The sequence below is a fragment of the Sceloporus undulatus genome, chromosome 1, assembly GCF_019175285.1.
Source record: "Sceloporus undulatus isolate JIND9_A2432 ecotype Alabama chromosome 1, SceUnd_v1.1, whole genome shotgun sequence".
NCBI lineage: Eukaryota > Metazoa > Chordata > Lepidosauria > Squamata > Phrynosomatidae > Sceloporus > Sceloporus undulatus.
Window position 1 is genome coordinate 351,724,601 of NC_056522.1, and position 15,728 is coordinate 351,740,328.

At 38.7% G+C, this 15,728-nt stretch overlaps 1 protein-coding gene across 1 annotated transcript in view; it reads right to left on the bottom strand.

Annotated features, from left to right (window-relative positions):
* RPS6KA5 (ribosomal protein S6 kinase A5) overlaps positions 1 to 15,728 on the bottom strand; it is a 66,978-nt gene that overhangs the window by 27,993 nt on the left and 23,257 nt on the right. Inside the window, exons 5-11 of the mRNA XM_042438820.1 lie at positions 14,682 to 14,797; positions 12,968 to 13,075; positions 11,214 to 11,297; positions 9,824 to 9,927; positions 8,018 to 8,168; positions 2,729 to 2,890; positions 624 to 660 (exon numbers count right to left, since the gene is read on the bottom strand). Of these exons, the coding sequence (XP_042294754.1) occupies positions 624 to 660; positions 2,729 to 2,890; positions 8,018 to 8,168; positions 9,824 to 9,927; positions 11,214 to 11,297; positions 12,968 to 13,075; positions 14,682 to 14,797 (762 nt within the window). The remainder of the gene's footprint in view (positions 1 to 623; positions 661 to 2,728; positions 2,891 to 8,017; positions 8,169 to 9,823; positions 9,928 to 11,213; positions 11,298 to 12,967; positions 13,076 to 14,681; positions 14,798 to 15,728) is intronic.

Genomic DNA, 15,728 nt, shown 5'->3' on the forward strand with positions numbered 1-15,728 from the left:
TGGATTCATTTCCTCACAGTTCAGGCAATCAGCTGGGCTGCTAAAATAAAAAAAAAATCCACTACTGCTACAGTAGTCCTTGATTTGGATCATGAGGGTGTAGGGGGTGGGAGAAGCTTTCTTCAGAGCTAAGGATGGAAACCAGTCTGTTATCTCTTATCAGATTTTACTTCAAAGTAGGTATACATAGAAATGAGCTACACTTTGTGTGCTTCAGTGCACATATGATGTCACACATAACATCTAGAGTTAATGGAAAAGCCACTGCAAGTTTGTATATGAATATGTGTAAGTGTGTGTGAGAGAGATCGCTCAACATGTGAGCACTGGTGTTACCACAAGCAGGAAATTTACAAATTGTTGGTACAATGTGTCATACACATAATTTGCAAAATACCCTGGGAACTTTGGTTATTGTGCAAACCTTTAAAGGAGAATAAATATATCGATTGTCCAAAATTACTATCCTTGTACAGCAACACTTCTTTTTGGTTCCTAAGAATGGTGAATGGCTAGTTAAAATTTTACTGTTACCTTCATCATTGCACTTCTGGCAATACTTGTAACTCCAGGTCGATCAACATCTGTCAAAAAGTGGGCAGGATCCATAGTAGCTGCATTACGTTTGAATAAGATAGAAGGAGCAACAAAAGAATATCCCTAAAGGGGTAAAAAAAAAAGTATTTGGCATTTTCAGAGTTTATATTTATCAAATTTTAGCCATACTTTTTAACAATTATGGTGCTCATTATTGAGAAAGAAAGAAGTAATAATCAGCATAAAGTAAGAATTGTTATATTCAAGGAAATAATGCATCTTCAAATTATCACAACAGAGGAAGCCTGCCTCAAAGAAAGTATACCATTTTTTGGTTTTAAATCAATTAAAAATTAGATTGTAAAAAAAAATGCTAAAAAACTGACTCACAGCTTTTTCACTGGTGACAAAGGTTCATACTTCAAACTGGCTAGCTTCTCAAGACACCTATAGTTAAGGTATCAAACAAGTTTATATTATGACTGGGCAAACTTCAAATTTTACCTAATAAATACAAGTTTAATATTCTAGTATGTCAGTGAAATCAACTTGAATTATTCCAGAGTTCTGATTTTCCTATTTATATTTCCTTTGAATATATAAATCCATACATATACCCCAATCTAGGAAGGATGATCTGTGCACAGAAACCTGTACATGTTGTATGGGTTCAGATCAGATCTGAAAGACCATGTCAAATACTGCTGATTTTTTTTTAAGTCAAGGAGTTGGACTCAAGCAGTAGGTTTGGGTGATGAATGCTGACAGTTCAAATCTCAACAGCAGGACCTTAGCAGTGGGAAACTGTGCCACTATTGGGAAAGTCTCTCTAAATTAAAACTTTAAAGTTTAATTATTAAAATTAGCTTGGATTGAGAGATGTTGTTTGGGCCCTCCCCCCTTTTTTTGGTGGGGGGGAGATGGGGACAACATTTGCCTTCTTTCAGGCCACTGGGACGTCTCCTGCTTGCAGTCCTTGGGCAAATGGCGGTGGCACGGTCCTGGCGCAGACCTTTTGTGCTGTCTGCTTCGCCTCCAGGTCAGAATAGAGTGGCACTATTACTTCTCTCGATCGATAGAAATATAGTGTCTAGATCAAGGAAAGTAACTGTGCCTCTCTATTGTGTTTTAGTCAGACCTCAGTTGGAATACTGTGTCCAGTCCCTTACTGACAACAAACATTGTTTCAGTACCAAGATAGCTTCTTTGGGGGCAGATGGGAAGGAAAGATACAGTTGGGTCTCATCAGGAAACTGGTAACACCACACCCCAAAATTCAGGATTACAACTCCCAGTGGTTTAATGTAGATGTTAAACAGAGAAATGACTAGCAGGGTGCCACATTTTCCTGCTCTCTCCTATAATTTTGCACACACAGAACTGAACAGACACATGCTGTCTGATATTTAGATATTTTTTTAAGGTTAGTACACCATAGGTTTTTAATTTTTTATTCAAAAGGGGAGAAATACTACAACTTTGAAATAATCTGTCTTACTACAGGAGAGGAATCTGAATTTAGTCTTAGCTACCATGTTCAAATATCTAATCAGGCTTTTACTCTTTGCCTTTAAATACTTTCAAATTAATATCCATTTTGAATTTATAGTTCATAGATTTATAATCAATATTGGTAGACATCAGCCATCAACTAAATGGATTATGCCACCAAAGCAATGCATCTTTGGGGCGAAGCAGACGGGGCAAATGGAGTGGCCAGAGGCCTCTCCTGCCCCAATCACGACGAGACCACAGCAACAAGATGCCACGCTCCCAAGGGCAGCCGCTGCCATGGTCCCAAACAGGCCACGAAATGGAGCAGTAAGAAACCACTCCTTTTGCAGTTGGGTTTGGGCCATGTTAGGCAGCCCCAGCATGGCAACTGCACAATCCAGGGGCATGCATTATGTGTATGCCCTGCCCCTGGATCGGCCCAACAGTGGTCCTTTCAGGCTGTCTGTTTGAAGCCTTTGTTGACTACATCTTTCAGCGATGGGCACAATATAACTATTCCTATTCATCTACACCAGTGAAGGAAAAATGATAAAATCTTATTTAGTCCACTTGTTTGCATTAACATCAAACTGTGGCCTTATCGTTAATTCAGTCATTTTCTGAAACATCACTGTTTGATATAATTTGTAAGTTATCTTACTATATTTCACAAATACTATTATAAATGAGCAATTACCTGGAAAAGTTTGTCTGCAGCCTGTGGAGTGGTTGCTGGGGAATATGTTGGGTCCATTTCTGTAAACTCCTCTGCAAAGTTACTAACATCCAATTCATCACGAATTATTGGTTTAAATGGAGCTGACATTTTTTTGGCAGCCAAGTCAGTCCAATTTATTGTCTAAATGAAAACATTATATTAAAATTAAGAGAGAGTGAAAGAAGAATAAAAAGGTACCGTATATACAGTACTCGACTGTAAGTTGACCTCATGTATAAGTCGAGGGCTGAATTTGGGGGGAAATTATGAATTTTGATATGACCCTTGGATAAGTCAAGGGTAAAACTTAGGGACATGCAACAAGGGATCTAAATGATGAAGCAAAAGAAAACAATGCCAAAGCACCTATGAAATTATGGCAGGCATAACTGTTTTGGCTCACACAAAGGCTGGATGGATGAGAGAGTAGAGGGAGGCCAGTGCTTCCAGGACAGATTCCACTCTTGCCTTTCACCAGGGGACAGCTCCCTTTTTAATAAAAGATAAAGTATAGTATTTACATTGACCCGTGGATAAGTTGAGTCAGGTTTTTGAGGTCAATTTTTTTACTAAAATTCCTAGACTTATACATGAGTATATACAGTATGTGTTGCAACTACCAATGCAAATCATTTAGGCAAGCATGAAAATAATTACAGTGCAATCATTTGCACCTCAACAAAGAAGTAAATATCATAAATGGGCTTATTCTCAGTTATACTTCTCTAGATCACTTGGACATGAACAACTAAAGACTGGTCTCACATCTCCTATTCCTAAGCAAGGTAATTGAGAGAGCTTGTTGTTGGCCTTAGATGAAACAGATTATCTGGACCCATTTCAAACTGGCTTCAGGGTAGGACATGGAGTCGAGACTGCCATGATCGCCTTAGCAGATCATTTTCGCTTGAGCATCGACTGGGAAAGGGCAGGTTGCTTACCTGTAACTGTAGTTCTTCGAGTGGTCATCTGCGAATCCTCACAAATGGGCTATTCTGCACCTGTGCAGCCATTTCAGATCCTACTGGAATCACTAGGGAAGACTTTTTGGCAGTAGCTCCGCCCACCCTCTATATAGGCTCGGTGTCTTCCAGCTCTTTCTCAGTTCAAACAATCCGCCAAAGAGCAGACAAGGAAGAAAGCGTAGGACACAACAGAGGGGAAGATGGGTGGGATTTGTGTGGATCTGCTGATGACCACTTGAAGAACTAGTGTTACAGGTAAGCAACCTGTCCTCCTTCTTCGTGGTCTCTGCGAAGCACACAAATGGGTTAGACTGACAAGCTGAGTTTCTCCTGGAGGAGGGCATGTCCTGGCAATAAATAATTAAACCAGAAAAAAACAGTGTGATTGTGAGTCATTTAATAATATGTTTTATTTAACAGTTGTCAACCTCAATGTGTTGCAGAAAGAAGAACAGTTCTGCCAAAGGCTGCCTCACAGCATTATCTGGTATCAGGTCTGTAGTGCTTGATAAAGGTCAGTGGTTGTGACCATACCACAGCCTTACAAATGTCCTCCAAGGGAATGCCTGAGAGGAAGGCAGAGGAAGTAGCTACCGCCCTGGTTGAATGGACTCAAATTCGAGCAGGGGGCGTCTTCCCAAAAAGTTCATAAGAGAGGTGGATAGTGGAAATCACCCACTTAGAGAAGCATTGGGGGGGGGGGGGACAGGCAATCCCAGCTTAGGGATGGAATAGCAGACAAAAAGTTGACGGGAACGTCTTGAGACCGAAGTCCTGTCAAGGTAGAACGCCAGAGCCCACCTGACATTGAAAGAGTGGAGTCGTTGCTCGGTACTGGTGGTCAGGTTCGGTGGAAGTGTTGGAAGAACAATGTCTTGGTTGCGATGAAAGACAGAAACTATCTTTGGCAAAAAGGAGATGTTTGGTTTAAGGACAAATTTGTCCTTGAAAAATCTGAGATAGGGAGAGTCAATGCGGAGGGCGGAGAGTTAACTGGCCCGTCGTGCGGAGGTTAGTGCAGCCAAAAAAGCCGTCTTCCAAGTCAGGAGCCTGAGATCACAGGAAGCGAGGGGTTCGAAGGGAGTTGAGGAGAGGGCTGCCAAGATGAGCTGAAGGTCCCAAGCGGGCGCTGGAGCAACAATTGGGGGCCTGAGGTTTTTGAGTCCTCTAAAGAATTTTTTCACCAAAGGGTGGACAAAAAAGGATGGGTGGCCAGAAAACTGAAAGTGGGCACAGATAGCCGCAAGGTAACAATTCAAAGAGGAGATGGATAGGCCGGACCCAAAAAGGGAGTTCAAGAGCTCGAGGACAATGGGGACAAGGAGGATAACCCCGTCAGTCATGAAAGACAAAAATTTGTTCCACTTAAGGGAGTGAGAACGTTGAGTGGGGAGCTTATGGGATGCCAAGATGACATGTCGAACCGAAGCAGAGAAGTGGTTCAGGGCAGGTCTCTATCAGAAGGTTCTGGGAGAGCATAGGAGAGGTAGTCTTTGAAGTCTTCATCAAAGCAGACGACTTCAGAGGTTTGAGAAATACGATCCACTGGGATGCACTGGGCAGCTGTCAGGTCTGGATCGGGGAGTTGACGCAGAGACACTTCAAGCTCCGTGTCAAAGAGCTGGTAAGGCTGAGGAAGCTCGTGTGGGGCTGAGAAAGGTTCAGCTCGATGTGGAGAGCAGAGGTCCTCTCAGGACAGAAGAGGTGTTGCCAGCTGAGCGGGCTGCTGTCCGCATGGTACTGAGCCCAAGTCCGTGTCGATGGAAGGCAAAATTTGATCGGTACGGGATCGATGGTCGGAGTCAGAAGAAGTTTAAGGATGAGACTTTTTCTCCTTATGATGGGATGAGTCCTTGGTCTTATCATTAGAAGACTTATGCTTCTTCTTTTCAGATTTGGAACTGTCTGAGGATTTTTTCCACTCAGGGGATGCAGATCCCTCGACCTTGGTCAATTTTTGTTTCTCCACAATGGGAGAGAGCGGAACTTCAGCGGAAGGTATGCCCTCGGCAGAAGGAGCCTTGGCAGTGACCTTAAATGTCGAAGGTATACCCTCGGCAGAAGGAGCTTTGGTAGTGACCTTAGCAGGAGCAGGAGGCCTCAAAATTTGTGCATAAAGCAAAGAACGGAGGCACATTTCCCTGTTCTTCCTGGCCTGTGGGATAAAGGCCTTGCAGTGAGGGCATGTAGAAACATCAAAGAAGGCACATAGAGTGGCCTTCCTGGCTAGGAATTTTTCTTCTGCATTCGGTGCACCTTTTGAAGGCATGCAAGGGCATCATCAAGCTGAAGGATGAAGCAAGAGAGTGGTCAAACAAGCCGAGGAAATACCATTAATCAGAGTCCAAATCACTATCCAAAAGAGAAATCAAAAAAGCCAAAAACATGGTCAAAGGCGAAAGAGAAAGAGGAAAAAAAAGCAATTTCCAAGCGAAGTTCCTATGCTGCTCACGCGGTGGACAAAAGGAACTGAGAAAGGGTGGGAAGACACCGAGCCTATATAGAGGGTGGGCAGAGCTACCGCCAAAAAGTCTTCCCTAGCGATTCCAGTAGGATCTGAAATTGCTGCGCAAGTGCAGAATAACCCATTTGTGTGCTTCGTAGAGACCACAAAGAGGAAGTGTGACCCTGTTGGTGCTCTCAGAAACTTCAACTAATTCAAAATATGGCAGCTAGGGTGGTCAGTGGAAGATCTAGAGGTGACCATATTACACCTGTATTAAAGTCTCTTCACTGGCTGCCTATTAACTTCCAAGCGCAGTACAAGTTGTTGGTTTAACCTTTAAAGCCCTTCATGGCTAGGTTCAGCCTACTTATAGCATCACCTTCTTCCATATAATCCGCCCCTGCACATTGAGGTCCTCCAATAAAAACCTACTGTAGCCAGCTAAAACTGGCTGCAGTTACTCAGAGGACCTTTTCTTCTGCTGCTCCCAAATTCAATGGAGATTCGATGTATCACTAGCCTTAATTCTTTAAAAAGGCAATCAAATCATATCTCTTCTGGCAGGCCTTCCTAGATTAATATTTTCCTTGTATTTAATCATTCAACAAGTGCCCTAACCACCTCTGCCTTGTATTTTTAATAATTGTTTTAATAACTGCTAATAATTTAATTGTATTTTATTGTGGATGGGAGGATTAGAGAAGATTTGAGCAAATGGTAGAAGCGATTACTGTATTTTATGGATGTTTTTACAGTTAGCCGCTTCGATCTTCTAGAAAAACGGGATATAAATAATAATAATTATTATAATTATTATTATAGCACTGTAGCTTAAGGTATCACAAAAACATTTCATTAAATAAATGTAGTTACATATAAACACAGAATAAGCAAGCAACATTGGTTTTAATGCTGAAGGAAATATTTTTATTTATGTGCAAACTTTTATTTATTGTTCAGACTTTACAAAGAACATATCAATTCTTCTCTGTTTGTGGTATTTTTTTGTCTTCCAAGACATACATGATTTATATTCTTAAGATCATTTAAAGTGTCAGAATCTGTAAATTCATCTTGACTGTTTTTTATGTCCCTACAGTCTGACATGACTAGACACAACCTTTACCTTTGCTTTTTAAATCTTCTGTGGTCATTATTTTTGTCTTGGCAAGCAGATAAAAACATTTTATTCCAGAAAGCCTTTGAGAATTGATTTTTAATGGGAAACAGATCTTGTATAATCTGCTGGGCATTTTATTGTTGTTTTAAAAGATTTGAAATCTTATGATGGTTTAATTGCTTTTTAGTTTTATGTGTTCTTAATTTTTAACTAAGTTTATTTTAACTGGTGTTAGCACCTTGAGTTGTAAACTGGGGAAAAGGTGGGATATAAGACCAATTCGTTTACTTCAGTATGAAAAATCAGTAGTTATCCTACGACGTTGCTCATTCTCCAGAATTAGAATAAGTAATAAATTCCTATCCTTCTTTTCTGCAAAATATTCAAAGCAGTTAACAAAATAATAAAAATAATAAAAACTGAAGATCAGAACCAATAATTTGCAATTAAAACATTGACAAAATTTATTTTCTGGGTACAGTAGCATAACAGACAAGATATATCAAAATTTAGAGTTTTCAGCACTGTTTAACACCCCAAGGTTTAATGAAACAGGTAGATCTTCAGTTTACATAAACACTAGAAGAAAAGATATTTTACGACATTCCCCAGGGACAGCATTACACCATTTTGGTACTGCTATAGAAAACGTTCTCTCTCTAATGCCCAACAGACATTTCCAAATACAAAGCATGTTTCCAAAAATAAAAAAGGAGCAATATCTCATTTTGTTTCACCTGGAAAAAGGGATGCTGTTTGACTTCATCAGCACCATCTGGTCCACAACCCAGTCTTTTCTTTGGATCTTTTATCAGAAGACACTGAATAATATCTTTAGCTAAAGCAGTCATTTCTTGAGGATAAGGAGGTTCACTTTTTAATATTCTCCTAAAGGAAAGATGTAACGGTTACAGTTGGCCTCCATATCCACAGATTCTGCAGCCATGGCTTGAAAATATATTTTTCAAAAAATACAAAAACCAAACCTTGATTTTACCATTTTATATAAGGACACCATTTTACTACACCGCTGTATACAATGGGAGTTCTGCATGCATGGATTTTAGTATCTATGATGGTGATGAGGTATCTTGTAACCAAACCATAGCAAATACCAAGGGCTCACTGTAACTGATTTGGAAAAGTAGAAGTCAGTGGAAGACCCAGTAAATCGTGGGAGTGTAAATTGAAACATCACCCTAATGTGCTTAGAACTGGGTTATATGATTGCTGAAAAAGTTTAAAAAAGAGGGGGGGGGGCCTTCAGATTCCTGCCTTTGGGCAATAACTTCATATTGTTGTTGATTGCTCCCCAGAACCTGCCTGATAATGTAGTATCAATGCAGAACACCTAATTGGAACATCTAGAAATCTGATTACTACGTTACTTGGAGGACAAACTCTTGGCATGGATTTTGTCTCTTTTGTCTGTTTGGTGGAACCTATTGCAAAACTTACTTCAAGTAAAATTAAACCAACTACTTAAGATAAAGTTAGGTGATGGAGATATACTTTGTACACTACACTATTCAGGAGAAGTGGAAAATATAATCAACTATCTGTCTCCGGTACAGATGGATTGTCATGTATGGCTAAAAGGAAAAGTATTGGATGAGTTTAAGCATCTGGGGATAGCAAGTCCCATTGTCCCCAATGGTGGTGTGTGCATGCGGCTGCTACAGCGGCTGTGCGCACATCTCGCTGCATTAGGAATAACGGGACTTAAGGTCCCACGTTTTTTGGTACATGTAGAGGAAGGGTCAAGAATGGGTCCGTCACAGATATCAAAGTCCATCTATACTCTGGTTTCAACAGATTCTTATATTAACTATACAGGAATATCTCAGCTAACAAAGTAGATGTATCACTGGACCTTACTTATTTAACAGAAACCCTGGTACCAGAGGAAGAAATAATATGGAAAGAATAAGGATAAATTCCTACACCACAAAAGGAAGATTATTTCAACATGTTTCAACAAACTTTTTATTCAAAATGAACATTACATACATATGAAATGCAACAACCAGATCACTTTCATAAGTAAACAAAAACATGTTGAATCTTCTAGAGACTGCTTGAAAACTTCTTTCAAAATACAACCTGGTATATATTTTTTCTTTCATCAGCCTCCACTTTTCTTATGATTTTCATACTAGTGACAAAATTTATAGAACAACACTTTTTCGACATGCCAAGGTAAATGGCGAGGCAGACTAATGTGCTTTTCCCTTTCCTTTCTACTTCACACAAGCTCAGTAAGTGTTTATGGTGGCAGTTGTTTCCCTTGACTGTTGTAAGTAAGCACACACAGTTATAGAAGGATCACCTAGAATAGAATTCCATTCTTTCCCAGGTCACTTTTTTTGCATTATTTACTTCAGACAGAAGACAAGAAAGGGGGGCTGGGTTAGCACAAAAAAATTGTAAAAAGGATTTCTTTGTCAGAGGCTTTTTAAACTGAGGTAATGCCAGTTTTTTTCTTGAAAAACAGAGTATCACAGGCAAGCACTATGTGCAATTCAGCTACTTCCTTAACTCACCTGGATATATCAGCTTGTGAATTTCTTTCCCCATCAACTGTAAAAGGTGATGCTCCAGTCAATAATTCATACATAAGAACACCCAGACTCCACCAATCAACTGCCTATAAAAGAATGATTACATATAAACAAGAATAGAAAATATTATTAAGCCAATTATAAGGAAAATAAAAAGAAAACAATTACTCAGGTATCTGTTTAACAAGTAGGAGAAAACTAGTAATAGAGGAATTTATAAATTTTGTAAGTTTACAAAGAGGAACAATCATCTTCATAATCATCACCATCTTATTTTGTTTTATAATTTAATGATGACGATGGTTCACTTTATGCATACATATATCCTGCTTCTCCTTCAGAATTCAAGATAGCTTACAAATTAAACCAGATACAACATGGACAAAAACATAAGCTGCATTATCAATACACTGGAACTTAACAGTCAATAAATTTAAAAAAAATTCAAAATGAACACTAGAAGAAGAGAAAGCAGCAAAATAAATAAATAAATAAATAACCCTTTCTTTAAAACTAACTGGTTCCCCAATTAGGATAAAAAATTATTTTCCAGTGAAAAAACGGCACTAAAGAGGAGGACTTTCTAGCCTCCTTATGAAGGGAGTTCCAGAACTATGTGATGTAAATGGGATGTTGTTTTCATGCTCACTGACCTGGTATTCAATAGTATTTTCAGTGTGGGAGACTGTTATCTAGGCTATTTGAACTGAGGGATAAGATTCGTAACTTTTTTTTTAAGCTGGCTTGTTTCAAATAATGATAGCTAGATTAATAGCAATTTGTCTCAACTGAGACAACACAATGGGCCCTTGGTATCTGCTGGGGTTTGGTTCCAGGACCACCACCACCCCTTGGATAACAACCTAGCCTCCTGTGGAAGGGCATTCCAGAAGGTGGGAGCAGCCATCGAGAAAGCTTTCTCTCATGTCCTGGCCAAGCAAGCCTGTGATGGTGGTGGGACCGAAAGAAAGCCTTCCCTAAAGATCTTAGCATTCTGGCAGGTTCATACGGGGAGATACGGTTCTTAAAATAGTCTGGCTCTAAGCTATATAAGACTTTATAGGTCATAACCAGCACTTTGAACTGTGCTTGGAAACGAACCAGTAGCCAGCGGAGCTGTTTCAACAAGAGAGTTATATGCTCCCTATTACTAGTTCCAGTCAGCATTCTGGCCACAGCATTCTGGACTGACTGCAGTTTTCAAACAATTTCCAAAGGCAGCCCCATGTATTACAGTAGTCCAAATATGTCATCAAGGCATGTGTCACCATAGCCAGACCTGATGTTTCAAGAAATGGGTGCTCAAACAAGTTCCCTTTTAATAAAAAAATCAATCAATTAAGGACAAAATGCAAAAGAAGGTGAAACATACTTTGTCATGTCCTGTTTCCCCTCCTTTGACAATATCTGGAGCCATGTATTCTATCGTTCCACAGAAGGAATATGCTCTCTCATTCTGAAAAATGAAGTTACAAAATGACAGCAAATACACTTATGGATATCAGTACATCAAAAAATGAAAAGATAAATAGTGACCAACAGTTCCTTACCCAGTTATTATCTGCTATATTATAAATATATTAACTGGAGTAGAATATACAGTAGGTGTATGGCATGCCATCTGAAGTCAATTTATTGTGGCCTACAAAGTTCATTAAGGAAGAAACAACAATAACAACAACTAAAAACTGCAGCACCAATCAGATATCAACATCAGAACACTAATAATCATAATACTAATAGTACTGGTGAGCAAATTATTATTATTATTATTATTATTAACCTTTATTTATGAAGCGCTGTAAATTTACACAGCGCTGTACATGCAATCTTTTTAGTTAGACAGTTCCCTGCCCTCAGGCTTACAATCTATCATATTATTCTGAAAAGATCAGTAAGCATCTGCTTAATACTAAACTGACATTAGAGCATTCTTTTACAGACAAGAAAGTCCCATTTTGTTAAAAAAATTATTCTGAAGTATATTGTATTCCAGTTAAAAGTCTAACATGTAAAATAGGTATTTTATGAAAGACATACTGTATGAAGTAATATTTATGAAAAACTTTGTAAACTCTAATCTATACAATACAATCCACATTATTTCCACACATTTAAAAATAGTGACTTAAAAAAACTTCAGCTGCTTTTATAGCTCTGTGTATTGAGTGGGACCAACTCTGGATAACAAGCAGAGCATAGAATTAACAGGTAATGATACTATTTGAAATATTACTTTTTGGGTAACGCAAAGCATCCCACAAAACTGTAAACATAAAGCAGGAGTTGTCAAGTTCTGTGAGGAAAAAAAAGGAATTGGTTCAACCCAGAAAAAAAAGAGGAAGCATTGGTTCAACACAGGAAAAAATGAGAAAGTTATCTGTACAAACAGATAGGATTTTGTCTCTTTGCACATAAGCAGATTTGCTGACTACTTCTAATTTTAATTAAAAGGAACCCAGGAGCACCACCACTAAGTTCAAGTTTCAAAATATGGTTTAAGAGGATCCTCATAATCACTTTATTTAAATTATCATTCCAAATTATAAAAAGATTTCCTATAAGCACTTTAAATTAATACATATTTTGGACACATTATTTTTCATTCTGACATTTTTCTGACAGCTTGCAGGGCAAGATGGATCACAAAGAGTAAGAAAAAACAGTTTTAAAATGAAACAATAACATAAAATAATTCAGACTAGAATAGTAGCATAGGAGCATCCCAATTCAGACTGCTAAATTATATAACTAATTTTTATGTACAATAGAAAGCAAAAATAGTGTAAGTCAGAAGCTGTTGTTCGAATTCTCATCATCCTTCACCACTGGCTATGCTGCCTGAGGTTTGGGAGAGGGATTATGATCCAACAAATACTCACCTGATTTACAATTTTCAAGTAATTTTGACATTGTGATGAAAAATGGTCTTTAAAACTGTTATGGAGGAAACATATACTCCATGGGGATGAGTTCCACAAAGACAAAGAATACACAGGAAAGACCCTACCACTTGTGCTCACTACTCTAATTGAGCTTGGAGATATGCACTTTGTGGCAGATCTTTAGGCCGAAGTAGGTATATACTGGTGAAGGCTATTCAAACATTGATATGGTGATACTCACCTCATCACCAACAAACTCCTTACTCAACCCAAAGTCAGTCAGTACCACATGACCATCAGAATCAAGGAGAATATTCTCAAGTTTTATATCACGATAGATAATTCCTAACTGGGAAAGACAAATGTAAATCATAATATAGCAGAGACCATTATAAAGCATACATAAATTTTTTATAAATACATAGTCTACATCAAATTGAAAGCAATGTCACAATAAAGTATGAGAAATCAGTACTTGTTCTCAAGTTAAAATTATGGCTAAATTTAATAGACGTGTATGCACTCTGAGATGTAATTAGCATTAAAAAGTACATCTGATATAGAAGAACAGTCAACAGGTCCAGAATATATAGAAAGACCCCATTTATCTGGCTGGTTAGGGACCGGAGGACTGCCAAAAAGTTGAAATCAGTTGAAAACCAGACCCTATTCTTTTTTTAGCTTGCCAATACAAAACTGAACCATAGATGGCGTCAGGCTAACAGAGAGAGAAAAACTAAACATGCAGAGTAGACTGAGACAGGAAAAACAGTGTGCTGAGTCAACCGAGGGGTGGGGGAAGCAGCAGCAGTGGTCGAAAGAGCAGGCCAGGGGTCAAAAGTGCAGTACACAGCTATAATTTAGATCTGTCAAAATAACAGAATGTCAAAAAATGAGCCATTGAAAAGAGGAGGATGACTGTACATGGAAATATATACTACAATACAAAGAGACTTGTTATTCACACTAACAGACCTGTGCATATTTACAAGAATTTGTATTCCCTCTTCATTTCACTGAAAGCAGCATGTTAATACAGTGGAGCCTTCCCATCTGCGGGTTTGATTCTTCCCCCTCGATGGATAGAAAAAAACATGGCTGGTCGAACGAACCCCTTATTATTCATTGGGTAGCAACGTATGTTCATTTGCATGCATATGCTGCCATTCAATAATATGGGGCATGGTAAACTACGGATAATGGGACACGGTGGCTTAGCAGTTAAGATGTTGACTCTGACGATCGTAAGGTCGGCAAATCGGCAGTTCTCTGACAGAGTGAGCTCCTGTCACTAGTCCCAGCTTCTGTCAACATAGCAGTTCGAAAGCATGTAAAAGTACAAGTAGATAAATAGGTACCACTTTGGTGGGAACACTGTTCCGTTCAATCATGCTGGCCACATGACCACAGAATAGTCTGACAACACCGGCTCTTCGGCTTAGTAACAGAGATGAGCACCACCCACTACAGTCAGACATGACTAGACAATCCAAGGGGAAACCTTTATGGCCATGTTCTAGCAGAGTTTCTTTCTGACGTTTCGCCAGCATCTGTGGCTGGCATCTCTGAAGATGCCAGCCACAGATGTTGGCAAAACGTCAGAAAGAAACTCTGCTAGAACATGGCCACATAGCCCGAAAAACCCACAAAAAACTATGGATGCCGGCCATGAAAGCCTTTGACTTTACATGGGAAACCTTTACTTTTAAGCCGCAGATACTCCAATCCACAGACTGCTGCTGATCAAATGTGGCAAGCCCACTGTATAAGTATTTTCTTTTTGACCAAAAGGCAATTCTTAATCCCAATTAAAATATATCCAATTAATTCAGAGAATTTACATAAGTGTTGATTTACCAAGGTCCCATTGATTCAACAGCTCTACAGTAGATGATACAAATGATGAGAATTTGGCTAATGGAATTTCTGAGAAAAGACAAAAATGTGGTTTTTACCTTGTGTAGGTGTTCAAGGGCCAAGACTATCTCCCCAATGTATATTCGCACCTCATCTTCAGTAAATTTCTCTCTTTGTGAAAGATGGGTAAAAAGTTCTCCACCATTTATGTAATCTAGGAAATAAAAATTGATTACTTACTATTTTATAGTAACTTTAAACTACAGTACTTATTAAAATTAGTAATAATAGTAAGTAATAATAACAATGGTTATATTCTTAAAATTGTAATTATAATCCATCAAAAACAATCCTGCTCAGTTACATTTAATTATGTTGCTTAGGTTGGTATTGTTGGCACAACCACAATTAGAAAGGGATAAATCAGGTGCAGAGTCCATGCTCTGGTAAGCTCCTACTTGTGCTACTGTAATGTGCAGCACATTAGGCTGTCTTGTCAGAAAATTACAACTGATGCAAAATATGCCCCTAAAAGTTTTAATCCTATAAAAAAATCAACATAATTCACCAGTTCTATCTTGTTTGCACTGACTCCCATATCACTTCTGAGCTGAATTCAAAGTACTGGTTTGAACATACAGTATATATCTCCTTAGAATCTGAGATTTGGGCAAGTCACATGTTCTGCACCTCAGAAGAATGCAATGGTAAACTTCCTCTGAACAAATCTTGCCAAGAAACCCCATTATAAATTTGCCTTAGGGTCGCCATAAATCAGAAATGAAGGCACACAACAAGTCTTTCCAACTTTCAGTCTTCTCCAAGCTAAATATCTCCAGCTCCCCAAGTCATTATTTCAAGAAATTCAATACATTTTGGGGTTTGACTTAACAGTTGCTCTAGATATATTACTGGAGCAAAATCAACTACTCTAAAGAACTCATCTTTCAATCTGTTACCAATGTCTAAGAGATACTTACATGATTGCAATAGCAAACTTACAGAGAAACAGCAAACCAGAAACCATAAATAAGATTCAGGAGAGGGTGTTGGATCTCGGCTTTGCATTTTATGAAACATGAACTGAAACATACCAGCATTCCAGAGAGATTGTTTATGTAAGCAGCTGTACAGCTTGCACCAGT